At 37.4% G+C, this 21,080-nt stretch overlaps 1 protein-coding gene across 10 annotated transcripts in view; it reads left to right on the forward strand.

Annotated features, from left to right (window-relative positions):
* ZNF385B (zinc finger protein 385B) overlaps positions 1–18,271 on the forward strand; it is a 167,146-nt gene extending 148,875 nt beyond the window's left edge. For all 10 annotated transcript variants that reach the window (XM_017838836.1, XM_017838860.1, XM_017838843.1 and 7 more), the window contains 4 exons: positions 12,508–12,753; positions 13,821–13,999; positions 15,095–15,196; positions 16,810–18,271. In XM_017838836.1, the coding sequence (XP_017694325.1) occupies positions 12,508–12,753; positions 13,821–13,999; positions 15,095–15,196; positions 16,810–17,028 (746 nt within the window). In that variant the 3' untranslated portion in view covers positions 17,029–18,271. The remainder of the gene's footprint in view (positions 1–12,507; positions 12,754–13,820; positions 14,000–15,094; positions 15,197–16,809) is intronic.
* The last annotated feature ends 2,809 nt before the right edge of the window (positions 18,272–21,080 follow it).

Below are 21,080 nucleotides of genomic sequence, written 5' to 3' on the forward strand. Positions count from 1 at the left end.
GAAGTCATTATAATAGGTTGGATCTTTAAAGACTTTCTTCCCTTTCAGTCTTACTGTTGATACTTTTCAAAAGTGGATATTCAAGATTCGTCTTTCCATGTGTGTCTTACAACCTGAATGGAAGAGCAGTCATACTGCACATTTTGGTGCTGATAAACTCCAGGAGCTCCTGGAAATCTTTGGTCTGTCTATAATAATGCTAACAAGCACGTTTCAATTTCTGCACCTCTACTGCAAGTTGGTGGTAGGTGCCATTAACTGAAGAATAAACTCTGCAGCTGACACAATTACATTGATGAGCTATTGCAATTCCTGTTCAAATTGGAAAAGGTCAATCTTTTCTCTCTTCAGTGGTTATATCAATCAGAAATGCATGCAAGCAGGATTTTGTTTTGAAGGAATGGTAAACTTTTCCTGCTGTAAAGTAAACATAAGCTTTGGATCAAAATACATTGTATGATGAAATAAGACTCTTTTGGATGCCAGTGCATTCATGTGTCCTGTATCATTAAAACTATATACCTCTATTACTCTTACGTATTCAAGTCTTTAGAACTTGAGTCTCATAGCATTTTTTTATTAGCATCCATAAAATTATACAAAGTTTTGGTTTTTTGGGAGGAGAGGTAAAGATAGGTATTTGGCCAAGCAAGATTGACTCTACTGCTGTTGCTGGACAGTGGGAACAGGCCCAGGGATGCTCTCAGCTACTGGTTGTTTTGGGGTTTTTTCAGCTAGATATATGTGGTCATTTAAAGAATCCATTTATCTACACTGAATCTTTCAGCACCTCTTTTGTATTGTGAAGTCAGGCATCTATTTTTCTTGTTTGTTCTGTTAATGATATTGAATATCCAAAGAGGATGGAATGGTAATGGAATGATAATAAGATGAATATGAAATAACAAAAATTACTAGCAGATATGTATGTATGTATATTTCCATAGAGGACATAATACCAGAGAGGTGGCACTATCAGAACTAGTATGTATCACATCATTCTTTACTCATCATTGTCTTTAAAACATAAGGGTTCTTGAGTCTTCAGGTAAGGAAATAGAGAAGGGAAGAAAATGAGACAAAAAAGAAACATCTGGCAAAAAAAGAGTTGAGACTGTGAGATACCAATATCACTAATCTGCTTTGAAGTTTTCTATTAGGAAGGAAGATGATCCAGAAGTGTCCTAAAAAGTAAGAGTTAATGAGATTTTGTAAAAGTTGCAAATGAGAGAAATAAAATATGCCCTTTTATCACCTTTAGATAGTTATTATTTTGATGCTGAATGGCAGTATTATTTGCATAAGAAACATTTACTTTGAGAACCAAACTGTAGTTTTGTTTTTAGATGAGTAAGAAAGCCAGATCAATGGAAATGCTCTTTATTTATGTAGGACTGAAATTAGCCCTTTAAATCGACTAGAGTGGAAATTTTCCTAAAAAGACATGTGCTGGTTCTGTTGATTTTTTTTTTTTAACAAGCCTGGCAGAGAGAGCTTTATCTGTACTTAATACTTTTAAAAAAACCATTAAAGCAAAGAAATAAGGCAGTTCTTCTGAGGCCAGACATGTATTTTTCACTGTTATCAGATAATAAATAACAGGATTCTGATGATGACTCATACAATTGGTAGTTGAATAAATAAAGTTTTGTCTGTGTCCAGTTATGCCAAAGTTAAAGGATGTGTCGAGTCTGCAAAAATTAGGTTTTCTCCTTTTCTCAGAGCCTTGGTGTGAATTTAGTGTCCAAATGTAAGAGAATAGGTCAGGCCCACTGCTGTTGCTTCAGGATGCTTTGATTTTGCCCCTAAAAGGGATATATATTCTATTTTTTTACCTTTTTAAGGAGAATGTTGTGGTGGGTTGACCTTGGCTGGAAGCCAGGTACTCACCAAAGCTGCTCTATCATTTGCCTCATCCTGGACAGAGGAGAGAAAATACAGCAAAAGACTCATGAGTTGAGATAAGGACAGGGAGAGACCACTCACACATTATTGTCACAGACAAAACAAACTTGACTCGGGGAAGTTAGTTGAATTTAATACCAATCAAATCAGAGTAGGATAATGAGAGGTAAATCCAAATATTAAAAAAGAACACCTCCCCCCCCGCCACCTTCCTGGGCTTGACTTTACTTCCTTTTCTCTACCTCCTCCCTCCCATCAGTGAAGGTGGAAATATCCTACATTTCTTATAGTATAAAAATTATTTATACAAACATTAGACTACTCATTATTTCCTTATTACTTGTTTTCAAGGAGAGTGAAAATATTTTGATGTTTGTTAGACAAGTTATATTTGAAATGCAATTTATTTGTCAAATCTTGAGGGCATGACTGAATACTGACAGTCCTCAGGCAAACCTTCTACAGAAGTTGGGAAGAATGAACAATTATAGATGTCATTTAACCAAAATGAAGATGAGTGTTTCATAGCTGACTTCAGTGGCAGTTCTGCTTGGGCAAGTACTGAGTAAGTAGTTCAGCCCATGAGACTGTACTTGCCTACAGTTTGTCAATTCTCCTTGACTCTATTATTCAGAGACCCATAAATTTTGTATTGAGTTCCAACACACTTCAGCATCTGTGGGTAGAGTTTTAAGTATTTTGGTTTGTACAAACCACAAGTGAAATGTGTTTCTAGTAATGTATTTCAGATTCATAAATAGATGAGCCAATGTTATAGTTGAGAAGATGAACCAAGACTATATAGAAGTGAAGGATGTCTGGGCAGAATACAGTATGTTTGTTGAAAGTTATTTTTCTAAGCATTCCTACATTATTAGAAAGTTTAAAAGACAATGCAATAGTATAGAAAGTTTGCATTCCAGGACCTCTAAAAAAAATGTAACAGAGTCTGGAATGCAAGTATAAAATATTTTCAAAATAATAGATGTCTGGTGTCAGAAAGAGATAAGTGTATAACTAGCAAAAATAATTTACTCTTACCCAGAGGAGAGTCACATTTCGTAATAGCAGATCTTATACTGTATTTCAAGCTTGGCCCACGCTGTATTATAATTTTCCAGCTTGGAGATTTTTCCATTTCAGCCAAAACAGACTGGCATAGCTCAGAAAAGATGAAAGTAAATTTACCTAGCTATACAGCAACGGGACCCAGGAAGACTAAGCTTTTGGGTGGTCTCACATTATGGATACTCTTTAAATTAACATTCACACTTGCTAGCTATGTTTTAGATCCACCTTGTTTCCAGCACCATAGTGCTCCTGATCTTGATGAGTTTTATGAACAAACTTCTAGTGAGAGTTTTCTCAACCTATCAATGTGTCACTGAGAAAGTAGATGTTGGTACTATACACTAGGAAATTGCTCTGAATTGGTGTTTGTAGACAAGTTGATTTTCTCTGGAAGTAACATACTGCATTCAGCATAATTATCTGTTCACCCTATTAAGTCTAAAAACTGGGGTGGGAGAAGGGGAGGAGGGGACAGAGAAGCTGGGATTTGTAATAATCTCTTTACAGATGAGGAAAAGACAAATCTGATATAACCTGCATTCTGTAAAAAATGGTTGAAGACAAGCAGGTGACATGGAGACACTACACATATTGCCTTAAGTGAGTGTTAGAAGTTAGTTTGTTTTCTCCAGACATACTACATACACTCCTGCATTTTGGCTAACAGTGCAAAATCAACCCTTCTTATTCCTCTTGCTTTTGCACAGAGAAATTGCATTGTGTTGAAATATTAAATAAGAGGCTTTTTGAAATGTGAATGCCCTTTGTCGATACATAACAATTTTTGCATAGTTATTTTGCTATATGCTTTTTATGTGCATGCCAAAATACCTTTCTTTTTGTTGTTTTTTTTCGTCCGCCCTGGTGAGTGCATACAGATTTTTCTTGATCTTACTCTGTAAAACAGATCTAAAACACCAGCCAGCCAACCTAAACCAATCCCCTAAGAATCTCAAACTGTGCAAGGAATTGATTAAAAATCATAGGCAATACAGCAGGATCATCTCAGACACTCTGGTAATTGGAGCAACAGGCATTCTCAGTTCCGGAAGGTGTACAAATAGGTACAGAAATAGATTTTGCAGGGCAAGGTTTCACACTTGCAGAACTATGTGTACTTCTGAATATTTTCTAGTTCTCATCAATCCACTTTCATAAAAATTAAAACCATTCAAAATTGCAAACCTTTGTAACATTACATCTTTAATCTGATCAGTTACAAACATTTTTGTACTCTGAAAAAAACACAACTTCCTTTGTAAGAGTCTTTGGTACACCAGATCAGAAATAAAGTACCTAAAAAATTGTCAACATCACTGCTGTACCGTAGCCATACAAGCAATACTTCTGAAGTGAAAAAAGATAGCTTTGGCTCAGCCTGTTGGAGAGAAGTGATGCAGTTAATCAAATAATCAGTCTAGCTACCAAGTTCACCTATTATTGCACAGCCATCCCAGACATTTCCTGATGTAGCTTCAGTATCTTGAGAAAATATGTTGTAGCTTACTTCAGGGCACATTTGTGTTTGAGATGAAAAGCTTTATATTTATAGTTTCTAATTGTTTCTCATCTTTGTATAGAGAGAAAATTAGTTCTCTTTAGAATGTGACAAACAGATTTATTTCATTATGTAAAACTTAGCTGTTTTTTGCACAGCCTGAAGTGCAAGAAAAAAGATTTTACAAAAAGTAAAGGTAACCAAAGGGTTAATAGATACACTGTGCTGTATGATTTGAATGTAGGTTTGCAGTGGAATTTTTCTAGAACACAGCCCTACGGGTTTTTCAGCCTCATTTCTCAGTAGACTGCACAACTGGTGAGAAAGTAGGTATTTTGTCTGACAGCCATTAGAGTCTCATTATTCAGCAAGTGTGGAGATAAAACAAAAAAGATTTTAAAATACCTTATCAAACTTAGCTAACTATGTCTTAATGAGTGTCAAGAAATAACCTAATGCTCTTTGTTATTTGTTTTGTTGGGGTTTTTTTGAGTGATGCTGAGATGCAGGCCAGAGTACTTAAAATTCTGTAAAGGTTGTGACCATTAATGACTTAATTGCTCTCCTGCTATTGTCTTTATGGCATATATTACTCATAGTGTTCATCTTCTTCATAAGAAGTAATTGTGTGTGTGCTTTATTCCTCTATAGTAGTGTGAACCAGAATAAGATAAGACTTTCTGTGAAGCACAACATTTTGAAACTTGCTTTTCTTACCGGAGCTATTGTCTGACTTTCTATTCAGTAGCTTTTCTGCTAATAGATTGAAGGAGGCCCTTCTTGTCATCTTATTAATTCACTCATTGATCATCTTCTCCCTCCATATCTTATTTCAGGGCAAAGAGATGTAGAGCAGCTATTGTTTCCAGTGTAATGACTTGAGGATGTTCTCTGTTCCCCGACCTGTGTCCCAGGGTAGATCCTAAGGTTTGGTTAGGCAGTACTACAAGTACAGTGTGACTAAATAAGTTTTCCCCACCTTGATTTTAATTTGGTTTGGTTTCTTAATGTCTCCCTTAATTACATTCAACCAGGCTTGTGACCTCTTTGACTGTGATCTCTTTACTTTTAATGTTTTTGTTTTGAATGCTGCAAATTTTGTTATAATATTTCTGTGGTACAGGTAAAGCTACTGATTTTTTCCCTCCAAATTTATGTCCTTCACTTTCAAAGCTCTCCATACCTTTGTATGTCTTCTGTAATATATTTCAAAATGCTGTCTTGCACCTACCACCCATCAACCATTAAAAACAGCTTCCAATACAGCTTCCCGCTTTTCCTGGGCCTATTTGTGAAGAGTTCTCTGCAATTAGCTGCCAAACTTCCTTCTGTTATTCTCAACTCTGAAAATTTCTCTTTGACTGTGGTGGACTGAAAAACAGAAAAAAACTTGTGAGAAGTTTGACTGCCACACCTGTCCCCGTGTTAGTTGTTCTGTCTCTGTGATTTCGTACCTGTCTGTCTGCAGCTGTCGTCTCTGCTCTTAAACTGAACATCACTTGGTCTGGGGGCCACCTTGTTTTGTGTGCAGAAAGCTTAGAACAGAGAGGTCAAACACTATATTTGAGTAATATCAAGTAACTCGCCTCTCTTCAGCATCGTCATAAAGAAGTGTAGGAAAAAGAATGTAGTGGGACATGTGTCACTTTTTAGATTTGTGTCAGATGTGCCAGGTATTTAACATGTTAAATTTAAACTGAGAATTTTATTTTCCAATAGACACACTTTTACTTTGTGTTTATTGATGCCAGTTTAGCTACAGTGATAAGCTTTTCAGCAAAATTTCTTGGATTGTCTACCACTGTAATTAATGCAACTGATTTTACCTTTCCCACACAGTCGATCAGGGAAAGAGCATGTAATACAATCAGCTGGCAATCTCATTGATTTCCTTGTCCCATTCTGTGACCACTGTGGACTTCAAAGGTTGTTTAATGCAACCCAATATTCACAAGCATATTTGGAGTTGTTGAAATTATAGGGAGAACCTGAAAATCTGTTTTACTCACAGCTTTACCAGTTTTGGAGATATGTTTGTTTTATTCTCTAAAATCAACACTTCAAACTAATAGTAGGTCCCTGTAGCACAATTTATGTGAACTCAAGGCTATCATAAGACAATCTTCGCACCACACTTTCAATATCCCATAAGTAAAACATGAATGTCTCCTTTCAGAAATCACTTTTGGTTTTAGTTACCATAGGAAGTGACAGAGTCAGAAGTTAATTGAAAGTGTTTAGAATCATCAGGTTGCTCATGTTTTTAAAAAGTTCTTTCAGTAGTGATGTGGTATTGTAACATACCAGCATAAACAAGGCTGATTGAAACAAAGGCTTTTCACCTAACTGTGCGTCATTTCTGCTCACCAGTTGTATAGCCTTGATGACCATACCATGATTGAGTTACACAGTAAATTATTTTGTTGCCGTGTTTCCCTAGCAGAGCAACAAAATTACGTGGCTGGTTTAGGTTGGAAATTGCACTGAAAATTGCATGGCTCTTTCCTTCGTGTTTTTCAAGAAGAAAAGAAGCACAAGTGTTTACTACTTCCTTACCTCTGCAACAGAGAATAATAAATATCTTACTGCCAAAAATAATTTGTCCATTATGCTCTCTTCTAACTTGGCAATGTGTTCTGTTGTGTGAGCAGGTAAAAGAAATATAAAAGCAGATTTCTATATCTAGGATGGCAAATGAGCAAATCTCTCAAAAGAGCCTCAGTGTAGGGTTGTAGAGCAGCCATGGCCACTTTGCAGTGTCTGTGCTGCCCTTTTGCTGTACTTTGTGTACGGCTGCCATTCAGTGCCTGAAGCTGGGGCATGCAGAAAAGGACCTGGCACAAGGAAAGGTGGGAAGCTGAAGCCTGGTGGTGGGTGGTGATAAGCATGGCATGGTCTCTTCCTGGTGGGGAGCCTCCTCCATCGCAATCAGGGCTGTGCTGGGCAGCTGTTCTCTATCCCAGGATCCTTTACTGTCTGCATGCTCAGCTTTCAGCACAAGTCGTGGGCAATGGTCCCAGTTTCTGGTGGAGAAGAGAAGCAGGCAGGTGCAAAGCTATACTTTTCATCACATGCAGATACACACACAATATTTTCAGTAATTGAAATATTATGTCTTCTGTTACTGTTACAGTAAGAGCAAGTTTATTTATTTATTATATACTGGCAGAAAATTTACATGACAGTTTTGTAAGGGTTATTAGGACCATAGCCAAATTTCATATCTAAAAGATTTTAGAATACGTATTGGAAAGGGTTCTTGCAAGTGTATCACGTATCATGTGTACCTTGGATAATATTTTAATTCCAGCTGCTATTTGAATAAGCTGTTGTGGAACAGAAGTTTATTGCAAAGTTGTTTTGTATATCATCAGTGATAACTGTGCAGATAGGTGTGTTGTGGGGTGTTAGTAGCAGTGGATCTTATTGATACAGAAAAACTTGTTCCATTGACATTCTAGATTTATTAATGAGATTTAGAATTCTCATTGTTTTTATTTTTATCAAGAATGTAAATTCTGAATTAAGAATTTGAATTTTAAGTAACTTTTTTTGTTGAAAATAGCATGTATGATATCGTCAGGAAGTACAAATTAGAACTTCTTCCTAACAGGCACCAAATCATCACTCTCACTTCAAAAGGTCTATTTCCTGGCTATAGAAATCAATGCCTATAGGCACAATTTAGTATGGTATGAGATAATTGTAAAATATATATTTATAACATGTAAATATATATATGTTATAAAATCGGAAACACTTCACACAAATCACAAAGTAAAATAAGTACAGTCTCTTAAAGGTGCCTTATAAACCAAACTGCTTAATGGAATGGTTAGTAAGATAAAAAATATCTATTTACTTTCTTCATGGTTTGCATTGATCACTGGACTATGAGCTGGGGCAGAGTGCTCATATTCAGTTTTTTACCAGGAAAGAAAATAATTGAATAGAGGAGATGGAGGTTGTTTGTCATTGGGAAGAAGTTTTACAGTAACATTTTTGCCCCTTTTGGGACTAGGAAGTAAAACCCCTTCACTTAGCTGGACTAGGACTTCAGCATTAATAGGTAGGTCCTATGAATTGTGCCATAGCAACTATAGTGAGAGTCGTGTGACCTGCAAAGGTTGGTAAGTCAGTCCAGCTGGTCTTCTGTTGGGAGGTAGAACTTGTAGATTTGAACCTGTCAGGTGTTATCATGCAGTGTCCTGACCTTGGTACATATAGTCAAAGTGACTGGTCAGATTGAATTTTAACATGGAGCTGACACAAGCGTGAGTCAAACAAGCAGAAATACATGAAATAAACTTCAAAGCAGAATTAAAACAATGTAATGGGTGACAAAAGCATGATATTACTGAGCCCAAAGCAATACTTAATTAGCTTGCTTTAGTTTTTTTCCCTGGGCTCTACTTCAAAATAAATTCAGGCTTCAGTAAGAACCTGAGTCATCAATTTACTTTTCTGGAATCTTGAAGAAGACTTAATTTAAAGACAAGAATTTAACACAGATGAAGTATGGCTTTTTTAAATGGAAAAGGAACGTAGTCAGATACAGTGTAACAGTACAAATTAGATTTTAAATTAACCTCTTGCACGTGAGTTTTGATGTGAGCATTTCAACCTGACCTGATGCGGGTTGAATCACAGCTACTGCTTTCAGGGAAGAGGCTTCTATCGCCATGGTCTAATGCTTCCAGCTGTGCTCATGCAGCAGAAGCTGCTGTGTCAGTGGTCTGGGGCAGGATGGACTCACTTCTGCACTCATTTGGGCTCTTGCTCTGTTGGTCTCAGCCCAGGTGGAGATCAGAGCAAGTTTGAGCCTATTCTCAATAATACTTGCCTTCAGAAATAGCAAGAGGACTATAATCCTACAGCTGTGTTTCACCATCCACATGTATTTTATAAGGTGATTATCGTTTGGAAATATGGCATGCAACCATTAACAGTTACATTTTTTGATTTTTGAGTGCAGATATTATTTGTTAGCTCTGTGCTATAAGTAGAAAAAAAAAGAATAATCTTCTTTGTGGTTTGTATATACATGCAATTTGCATTTCCTGTGCTTTGCATGATTGAATACTTGGCATTTCTGTCTCACACATAAAACTTTAAGTAATGGTGTTTTGAATTCTGTGGATTGAAAACAATAAGCTGTTATCAAAAGCCCATTTGGAGAAGTGCAATTTTCTGATTTTAGAAGCCAGGAAAACCCAGTTCTGGCCCCACTGCAGTGACAAATATGCACTTAGCTCTGTGTACTTTCTGTGGGAGTTAAACTGTATAATAACCTTACAATTATGATCTTTGAAGATGTTCTGCATTAAACATTTAGAATGGTGGAAGGAAACATTAATTCATAGAGGGGCGTATGTCTCTCCTTATACATCCCCATCGATGAAGAGCTTATTTGCTTCAGGAAGCTTTCCAAATGATGGAGTTATTATGTGAACTGAGGTTCTTTCCAAAAGCTGTGATACTGGCAGAATTGAGCCCAGCTGGATGCTGGTAACTTATCTCTAGTTTTCTGGAAGTTTCTTGTTAGTTTGTTACACATTGTATACTCTAGAATTGCTTTGTATTATAAATAGTGAAAACACTGTAAATCTAGGGAATGTAAAACCCTACTTACTACATCACCTGGTGGCCAGCTAGGTGAGAAGTGAAATCTGTAATTTTTCAATCAGCTGTTAAATTCAACATTGGAAAACCATCAGTCTGTGATGGTAATTGGTGACCTGCGTAAAATGGATCATCTTCTGTGTCTTGGGATCTCACTCTGCAGACACTCGATGGCAAAACAAAGAAATAAAAATCTGCTCCTTCTTGTTGTGGTCAGTGAGAACAGTGCAGGCAGTGGCTGCAGGCAGGAGTGTGAGTGTGTGCTCGCAGCGCGGGGGTGTCTCTCAGGCCAGGGGTCCGCCTTGCGCCCATCATCTGCTGTTCCTGCTGCCCCCTGCCACCTGCTCTCTCACTCACTGCAGGAGATGACTTCTACCTCTAGGAGATGTTTCAAAAGCACTGAGTTTTTATGCTTACATTAAAAAAAATATATGGGAAACAACATAAAAATCCAAACCCAAACTAGAAGTGTAGTCAGTAGTGTAGCATACGGCTTGCAGTTCTGCAGGTGTATTTTTCTTTTAAGGCCTGAAATGCAAAATACTGAGGAACATTCCTTTATTCCACTCAGGTTTGCATATGTCCTGGTGTTGTGCCTTTTGCAGTCTGGCATAATATTGCATACAACAACAACAAGAAGTCTATTTTTCTGTAACGTGAATTCGCAAATGGCAACTGTTCAGTGTGTTTTATTTGTAGATATTAGCAAGTCTGAGAATTTTCCGTATTGAAAACTCTTTAATTTAAAATGCTAGCAAATGCTATTTATTAAAACTGTATTTTATGAAGACTCATGGCTCACATAAAGTGTTCTAGATTTTTGCAGATGTGACTTATTACTGTCAGACTTTAAAATTGAATAGCCTATGAAGTACAATTTAATATCAGTTTCTTTTGTCATACTTTATCCATCAAAATACCTTCAGAATCTGGTTTTAACATTAATTTGGTCCTAATCATAGTCTTTGTACTTGACCATTTTCAGTGTTTAGTACTGTTCATATTGCGTAATTTCAAAGTATTTTTATTGCTATTTTTAAAAATAATAGTTGTTTTATTAGAATTTTCTTTCTCCTCATTTATAACAATCTAAAATTGATGTACTACAGTGCTCTTCTGGGAAATATGCCAACAACTGTGGGTTTTAGTTTCAGAATGGCTGTTCATAGATCATACACGCTCTCAAGTGTTTGTTTGAGTGGGTACAATCCTGTTTTCAGAATTCTTGGTAGCAACATTGGCCTGATACACAGAATCATGTTAAAACAGAGTCTTGTAGCTGTAAACATAAAGTGCAAGGATCCATGTTTAAAAATAAATGCTCAAAATAGAACCTAGATTTTTAAGACAGTTTAAAACTATTTAAAACAATTTAAAACTATGCCAGGGGTTTCAAATGGGATATAAGTAGTTTTTAAGGGGTTGCTCTTATATAGGTAATGTACTTGCTTAGATAATAAAATTTGATTCCTGTTGTTCAGAGTGACAACTCAATCATTTCTCATGTCCATTTTGTCAGGGTTGCTCATACTATCACCACTGCACTGTCTCCCTCTCATCCTATGTTTTTTATAGGTGGAGCTTGTTTTACTCTTGGCAACTAATACGGCTTGTGGTCACAAGGCCTGCAATTGAATAGTTTAAAATGCAATGAGCTCTTGTGGACAGCACTTGTAGGGAGCATTTGAATATTGGCTCTGGCACAAAGTTCCTCTTTAGGCACAGTTGGGACATTTAATATCTTGCTTTGTGATTGCCATCTGCAAAATGAAGTAATACCTGCCTGTCTCGTAGGAGCACAGATTGACTCATGCTTGTGAAGTGATACAGGAATGCACTGAAGGCACATGAAGCCATCTGATCTACAGATATATGGGGAATTGTTCTTGGAAAAACTTAAAAATATTAGCAGCCATGTTCATGTGTGTCGTGTAGTTACCATAATCAATTCCTGTAACTGAAATGAGGGATATCATGTCAAAATGGCGCTGGAGCCTTTCAGTGTCCGCCCAGTGACTTTGAGAAACTTGACCCCTTCAAAAGGCAAATGTACTGTTCTTGAGAAATATTTTTGTAATACCCAGTGCAAAGCCTTGCATGTTTTTCTGAGTGCTATGCAGTCCCTAAGCCTGTCTGCCTTTGGGCTTTCTTGGGCTTCTTTCAACTGGCAATACCTGCAGCATGACAGCAACAACAGTGACATGAATTTTTTGAAGTCATTAGTATTCACTGGTAACCTTAAAAACAGGAAAATCACCCCTTTTGTCAGATTACACAAAGGGGTTGCTCTCTTTTATAAAATGAAATGAATTAGGCCCCTGTTGTGTTAGGTTCACTAAATCCACAGGACTGTTACTGTATGATTTTTTTGTTTGTAGCATATTATTACATATGTATTTTGCTTCTTTTAGAAGATAAAGGGAAAGCAAAACCCAATAGTGCAAGTCAGCAGTCCAATACAGAAGCGGGTCCTTTTCTTCCCAAACCTGGAGTGGCAGCAGTGGCACCTTTAGCACCTGCCTCATCCACCAAGAGCACGAATGGAGCTGCTAACACAGTTACTGAGTCAGAAGAGGAAAAAGCCAAAAAACTACTTTACTGTTCATTATGCAAAGTGGCTGTGAATTCCCTTTCACAACTAGAAGCCCACAATACAGGTGAGTATCCGTATGGTACAAGTCAGTTGTGTGTTAAAATTTTTAACATTCAGTGTAATAAGCTGGTAGCCACACTTCGCTGAAGAATCTTTTAGTTAAAACTTACAATGTCAAGTTACAAAACCAGTTTCATTAATGACAATTTCATGTGTGGTGTTTGATATTCTATTAGAGCACTCTATAATATTTTTGACTGTCTTTCATGTACTCTATATGTTTTTAGTTGACAAAATCCTTACAGTTCATGTTACCTAATCAGATTCCATCACACCTCCCCAGTGAGGATCACAGCATGATCATAGTGGTTTCTGTAGCACTAAGGTTTCTAAAATGTCTGTTCTCCCTCTTTTTCATATTTCATCTCACTATCACTTGTATCTGTTATTTTGCTGGCACAACTTATAGTAATTATTGTTATTTTATATTTTTGGTAATTTCAGGATGGGCTCATTAGATTTCCTAGATGTCCTAGAACCTTCTGATGATTGTTAGATATGCTCCCTTTAATAGGCCACAAGCAGCAATCCCTAATGTGCTCTGTCTGCTGTGTGTGTTGATGGTGTGCTGGTGATGTAAAGCTTGTTAACAAACCATTGAAGCTGGCTTTACAGCTGTAATCCGTTCTTGAAATGGACAAAGCAGCCATTTCTTCTTCCAAATCAGAGGATATTTATTGAAGTATTACTCTTCCTAGGCATGTTTTGAGCGATTGCTGTGGTTCCTGTCCCGCTCTAGGCTAATACCCTTTTTTGTGATTCACTGGCTATATGGATTGTGGCAGAAGAATAAGCAGCAAACACTTGGCCATACAGTCACACACTGCCCCCAAACAGCAAGGCAGTGGTCCAGTATGTCTGTTGTTTGCTTTTTGCACAAACCCTTCTGGCTTGCCTTTAAATCATGGAAGTGGGAATTACTCTGAACAAAAACAGAGTAATAATTAGTCCCAATCTGTGGTGACTTTAACCATTCTGTCTTGAAGATAAATGTATTGCAAAGTCCCAAGGCTGATGGACATATTTTTATGCTGCTGATCGTGAGCTCACCTGCATCTCCTTGCCCATTAGGCTCCAAGCACAAGACCATGGTTGAGGCTCGGAATGGTGCTGGTCCCATCAAGTCTTACCCTAGGCCTGGATCCCGACTGAAGGTGCAGAATGGCAGCAAAGGGTCAGGACTGCAGAACAAGACGTTTCATTGTGAAATCTGTGATGTCCATGTTAATTCAGAAATTCAACTTAAACAGGTAGTTTGCATGTATCTAGAGCTACTTTGTTGGTTTTAGCTGTATTGCAATATTGTAGGTGGGATGTAGGGCTACATGAAGATGTTTTGGTGAATACTAAGTGAACTTACTATTTCTTATCTGTCATCCCATAACTATTTCTAAATAGTTCATCATAGGTCAAGTTCAGCTAATTGTCTCAGCTGGGAAAAATGGGCTTGACAGTCATAGAGCAGAGGTATCAGTATCAATGAATTACATAGGAGATCTCATTTAAAAGTTTGCTGTGGTTCAAGAGAGAGTTGAACTTTAGCCTCCCACATATAAGAAATTCTGTGTTGAGATTCCCTGAATTCCTCCTTCAGTGCTGTTTCAGTCTGCTGGAATACTTTTTAATGCTATATGAGAGGGAAAATGTGACTCAGATCTATTTGTTTGGGACAGTCAACAGGAGGGTAAACCTACAGATACGTTTGAATTGTGTAGAACAATGTTATCATTAACAGTGTAGCTGTATGAACATGCAGCTCTTCTCTGAGTCAATTAGCCCTGGGTTCAGCGCTGTGCTCATACAGACGTAGTGTTGCTGATACCCAAATGGGAATCTCTAACTGGATGTGCTGTGCTGTGTGGATGTGTCCTCTCATTCCTTGTTATTTTAGTTAGTTCTAAGATAACATTAAATTGCATGGTGTAGACATATCCCTGGGTAATGGTTCTTCCTTCAGCTAATATTGAATTATTTATGCAACTGAACAGCATGAGCAGGATGGAAATTTACCTCCTACTTCTGAATATCCCTATGACCTAGTGCTTACAGCTCTGCCTGATTTGAAGCTCCTCAAGTGGAAAAAGGAGATACTAACAAAAATACCGATAATTTGCAGAGTCTGTCTTGGATCACAAAATACACTGTATTTGATTAGTTTCTGATTCTCTGTTTGATGTGCTTCAAATTGTTATGTTTAATTTAGCAAAACTTATTTTTGCTCTCTCTAAAGAACCTACTTTATCTTGCAAACAGGGGCTTAGGCATATCCTGCTGATAAATCAATTTCAAACTCAAAACCGAGAAATGTTTAAACAGCTAATTAAATGTGAGGATATTTATTTCAGCACATTTCCAGCCGAAGGCATAAGGACAGAGTTGCAGGAAAGCCTATGAAACCTAAATATAGTCCTTACAACAAACTGCAGCGCAACCCAAGTATTTTAGCAGTAAGTATTTTTATTTCTCCTCACTGTCTGTGCGAGTTTGTGACCTTGGGGACTCCCACCGCACAGAGACAGGAATATGACAGACCTGACGCTTCTGCAGCCTCTCTTCCCCCGCAGGCTGAGTCTGCACGGGGATCAGATTTGAAGATAGTTATGTATTCTGTCTGCCCAGTCAAAGGTATGCAGACAACACTGTGAGTATTATTTACTGCTAGGAAGAAGGGAATAATCAGCGGAATGGGGAATGAACCATGTCCCCTGTGGAAAGGTATCAGCTCTGCTGGGCTAGTGCACTTCTTGAAAGCAGCAATGGATATACTCTGTCTTTCTGCACACCTGAGATAACTCTCAGTTATGATGGATGCGGTCAGGGAAAAGGATATAGGATGTTAAGATATAAAAATACTAAGGTTCATTCTCTTCATACAGCAAAACAGAGTGCTGTGTGGATATATTAGTTGGTGCAAAAGAGTCATCAGGTGTTTAGGAGAATTGATTGCCTATCTGTTCAGGCTGTCTGTCACTGGCTATCAAAACACCTGTCCTGTCTCTGTGCCCCTAGCCAATCCCTTTCACACCCGCCTGCATTTCCAGGAATCCCACAAGCTGGCTCTGCCGGTCAGCTGCAGCCAGGGTTCAGGCTGGCTTTAGCACAGCGCAGTTTGTATGCTTATTTGCTCATAAATAAAGCCTGTACTTTATTCATTAGAGAAAAGTGCTTGCCACCTATGGCACAAAAACAATTTATATGTCGGGAAGAGAGAGATGAGATGTATGTGTGCATGAGGAAGCATATGAAAAGCTTTTAAAAGCTGAAATATTAATATGTCTTTGTAATTGTGTAGAGGCAAATGCAAATACTGCAGGCTTTCTCTAAGTCTCTCCGTTCAATAGGTTCTGCACACGCTAATCTTCACTTGTGTAATACATAATTTTATAATCTATTACATAAGAAGAGACCACCAGTTATAAGGGAAGGACATGAGTATCTTTTTCCCCACAAACGTGTGATTGTGGTGCAAACCATTTTCAGTGAGACCACAATGTATTTATTTCTGGTTATCTGCTTCACCACAAGCACCAGGAATGATTGTAGGTCATAAACTGAGTAATAATTATTTCAGGAAAAATTCTTTATGGTATTGATCTTAAAAAATATTTCTACTTTGAATAGAGCAGGTCTGCAGTGTCAGGTCAGAAGCTGACTGGACTAATCCAGCTTCCCATCTTGACCACTCTACTTTTCTATAATTCATTTTTGCAAGTGGAAAATTTGACTTTTGATATTGAAGTCTCAATCATGTTTTTTTTAATATTTCATGCACAGTTATAATTTATATAAAGTTGTTCACTTGCAAATTATGCTTCCTTCTAAACATCAGTGTGACTGTCTCTAGACTCACGAGATTTATGTGTCTTTAAATATAGGATTTGGTTGCTTTAATTGCCTTAGGAGTAAGAGGACAATGTAGGTAGCATTTCTAAGCAGCTGACATGAGGCATCTGTGAAAAGCCACAGCATGCTCTGTCAGAGTTCACTTTTTCCCTCATGTAAAAGTAGGCATGGGGAGAACTGTATTTACATTGCTTTTTTTGTGTGTGTTTTATTCCAGGCAAAACTTGCATTCCAGAAGGACATGATTAAGCCGCTGGCACCTGCTTTCCTCTCATCTCCTCTTGCTGCAGCTGCAGCTGTTTCATCAGCTCTGTCCCTTCCTCCCCGGCCCTCTGCATCCCTGTTCCAGGCACCAGCAATACCACCAGCTCTCCTGAGGCCAGCCCATGGGCCCATCCGGGCGACGCCTGCCTCCATACTTTTTGCACCATACTAATTTATTGATGTAAAAAAGAGATAACTATGGCCAGTACAAAGGGTAAAAGGAAAGCAGCAAAGGGGTCGAGATTTTAAAATGTGTTTCTCTTTTCCAATGCATCCAGAAGGACACCTCATCCAACCACATCATAAAATCCATCATTGATGGCAGTACATTTTGGAGTCTAGACAACTTTCTCAGTCTCTCTCTGTCTCTATTTTTTTAATCCAAATAGTGCGATTTGCTTAAAAATTAAATTGCTCATAACATTTATACCATTAAAGATTCATGCATCTATTCATTTTTTTCTTTTCTTTTTTTTTAATGTATATGATGCACCTTGGAATCAAGGAACATAAAATATTTTCCTGACAGACTTGAAAACTAGGGTCTTCCTCACTCACACCTATGTAAATACTTCTCTGAAAACCAATGGGTTACAATCTAATATGGAAAAAAGTAGATGAACCAAATGCTAGATCATGGATAACATCTCAGTAAAGAATTGCATCAATTTTTTTCCATGTGTTCTTGTTGACAGGGATTGTGTGCTGTCCTAGGCCCCAGTACTGGTGTACCTTGTGTAGTATCAAAGATGTATCACATGTCTGATTTTAACATTTTTAGTTTCTGTGCAAATGTTTGAAAGCAATGCAGCGCTGAAGCTTTTAATTATTTCTTTTGTGTCACACTTGATTTAGAGAAATCAAAAATAGAAAGCCATATAACATAGAGTTAAGATTACTACTTGTTTGCTACTTTCATTTAACTTATTTTTGTTGTTTCCTCACTGGTGTTGCTAAGCAATGTTTAAAGAGAAAAAAAAAGCTTTTCAACTGCACATTGCCACAGCTCACATGCATTGTTCAAGAAGACAATGGATCCATGTATTTGTACGTAAATATCCTTTTTTCTTCATTTCTAACTAGTTTCCTCTGTAACAATGCTGCATAACATTGTGGCTTCCTAATGCAATAATGTACAGAACATAAAATATTTATAATTAATCATATTCTCTGTTTACTGAATATGTTGCAGTAAATCCCCACCTATCTTCTTACCTCCCCAACCCTTTTATAAAGGTGAATCAATACACAGTACTCAGACTGAAGTCATTATGTGATAATGGGGACAACAGGTGGAAGAAAGAAAAATAAGAAGAGAATTAACTTTTAGAGCATCTTTATCAGCAATCCATAATAGTAAAATGTCTGTGTATTTTTTTAAATGTACCTTTTCAATAAAATAATAAGAAAACTGTACATGCTTATTGTGTTTTTTAATTGGTACAGAAAAAAAAGTCTGAAACAAATTTAGCTAAAGGAGTCTTCAGGAGCAGACAAAGCATTGGAGTTGCAATAAAATATAATTACAGAACCTGTTTTTGCTCCCCATGTGTTTTAATGTCTTTTCCTCACTACAACCTGTAATAAAATTTACTGGGGCTTTTTTGCAGCAAGACTGTAAATATTCACCACATCAGAGATTTGGAGGAAGAAGCAGCAGAGACAGGTGAGTGATTATGGTTTTATTATTGCACCACTGAAATGCTACACCATGGTTATGCTGTCACTAGTGGAGCTTAAGGATTAACTTTAAAACCAGCCTGGGCATATCTGAGACTGGAAGCAGGTCACTTTAGAGCCAGGACTTGATCTAAAGCTTGGGCAAAGTAAGCAGCTGCTTGATGCAGCAGCAGGCTTTTAAAGGGAGGTGTTTGGGAAAGCTTTGAAATTATCTATTTTTCACTGCTGAAAAGCTTGATCTGTTCTTCAAAAGTCTTTTCTTTGTTAATACAAAGTGAAAAGTAAGGAGTACAAGAATAAAAGGAATCAACTGTAAGGCTACTAGGGTAAATACAAAGCCAACAGGGCCATTACAAATCCACAAAGGCCAAGGAAAATAACTTCAGAAACTTTATAATAGAGATTTTACAGACCAACATAGTAGCCTCATAGTAGTTTATTAAAGACCATTTTCTGCAAATGTAATTCTGCCCAATTACCACTATTCTGTGGAGCTGTCAACGAGGATAATTTGCTGGAGAATCATCTCCCAAGCGGCAGGTAAGGGAGTCCAGGCTTTTAGCATCCTCTGGGAAAGCAGCTGCCTTTGTATTAAACTTGTGGACTGTGAGAATTATGATGTAGTATGGGTAGACACTCTGCCATGTGCATCTGTTTGTGTCTGATTTTGTAGGAAGTCAGATTTAACTGCTCAGATACCTTCAGAGGAGTTAATTCCACGAGAAGCCTGTTTCTGTCCAACATGAGCAAGTTTTACAGAACTGTGTATTTTAACTGGTTCCTCAGGAAACCAGAGTTGTCTGTGTGTTGAACCACTATTTTGCCTGCTTTTTATAACCTACTGTTGATTATGAGACATTTCAAGCAATTGCAAGTTTCTGCAATTGAAAGTGTTCCTATATAATATGCAGAAAACCTGTACTAAGGAGGGGATCAGCCAGGGGTGTGCAGGTTTCTTGGACAGCTGATTATTTCAAAGAGCATCTTGCAATTGAAAAATATTTGGGTCAGTAAGGGTGAAAGAATGTATTATGTCAGTCAGCAATGAAAGAAATTAATCTATGAAATACAAGGAGCTAAAAGACACTGATTATGAGCCAAGAAAGAGTCATGTTAGGATTCGTATTCAACAGTCTTTGTACTCTTGGCTGTGCTAACTTACATTTTGAGTACTGTAACTCTGCTTGCCACCAAAGTTTTGTCTGCAACATGCAGGACTGGGCATTTGAGATGATAATTACAGGATAAATGGCAAACCCTCTCATTTTAAAAATGAGCTCTACATGGGAAAGAGAATTTGTATCATACACAAAGACCATCAGCTGTTTTTTTGTAATGTTAAGATATTTTCTCCTGAGGTGTTATATTATTACAGACAGGTGGCTATGAAATTCATGCATTCGTTGTAACAGAGGAAGAGTGATGAAATACAATTATTTGCAGTGTTAGCCTTTTGAATAAAGGTATAAAATGTGCAAACCACTAAGGTAATAAGGTTAAAGTAACAGGATCACGTCCTCTTGTATGTGTATTATTCTAGGTCTGTTCACTGCACTCTGAGCTGCAAGTTGTTCCTGTATGAGAAGTCAGAAGCTGTAAGGATTATCACCTGGCACTACCATCTTTCTGTAGCAGAAAAAGAAGGATCCGGACCAGATCACACATCAGCAGGAACTTTCTTCTGGTACCTGTGACTGGATCATGGTCCCTGTATTGCAAAAGATTTTCATAAAGGGTTATCAAGCAGAGATGTGGTCCACTAGTCTGTACAGGTTGATGATTTGTATAGATTGCTTTGTTAAAAAGAAAAATAATAGCAATAAGACCTTCTATGACCATTGCATACTAGAATACTAGTGTGTCTGCCTCTCCTTTCTGCTGGTCAAAATGATAATGAAACCCTTCCCTCTAGTTTTGGTCAGATAGCAGAAGGAAGAAGACAGGAGCTAGCATGCACATTGCCCAGTCGACATCACCTCTTGAACTCCTTTGATAATGTTACACTGGGTCTATCTGCTGATAAACTAATGGTTCCTTTAAGAAAGATACTTTTTCATTAAAAATAAATTACCTTGTTTTACTTTCTTAAAATGTGAACTTGAACTACAAATTTTATGCTCAGAAAAGTTTTGCAAAAGAATTTTTCACATTTGTCTGAAAAAAAATAGAGCATGGTTGTTTTAAACTGCAGGAAGTGTTTCACTGTCTTTACTGATCTGGCAATAACCCAGTGAGCCTTAAGATATATCTTTTGAACCTTTCACCTTGAGTAAGCGAGGTACTGCACTATTCATTCATGCTTGGTTGGACATTAAATCTCCACAGCTGTCACCTTCTGGTGACAGTAGTCATGATTTTCCTACTGTGGCTAGAATGTTTTTTAAATGTTTTTTTTTCTCAACATAGTTGTCTCAAGTGCCAACTTCGGCATTCTTAAGCATTTATTGAAATGACCAGCATTTCAGGTAAAGCTATTTTTTTTGCATGTCTAGAATTCTTAGATATTACAATGTTTTATTATTAAAGTAACATTTTAGAAATGTT

Source organism: Lepidothrix coronata, unplaced genomic scaffold (genome assembly GCF_001604755.1).
Source record: "Lepidothrix coronata isolate B3197 unplaced genomic scaffold, Lepidothrix_coronata-1.0 Scaffold7, whole genome shotgun sequence".
NCBI lineage: Eukaryota > Metazoa > Chordata > Aves > Passeriformes > Pipridae > Lepidothrix > Lepidothrix coronata.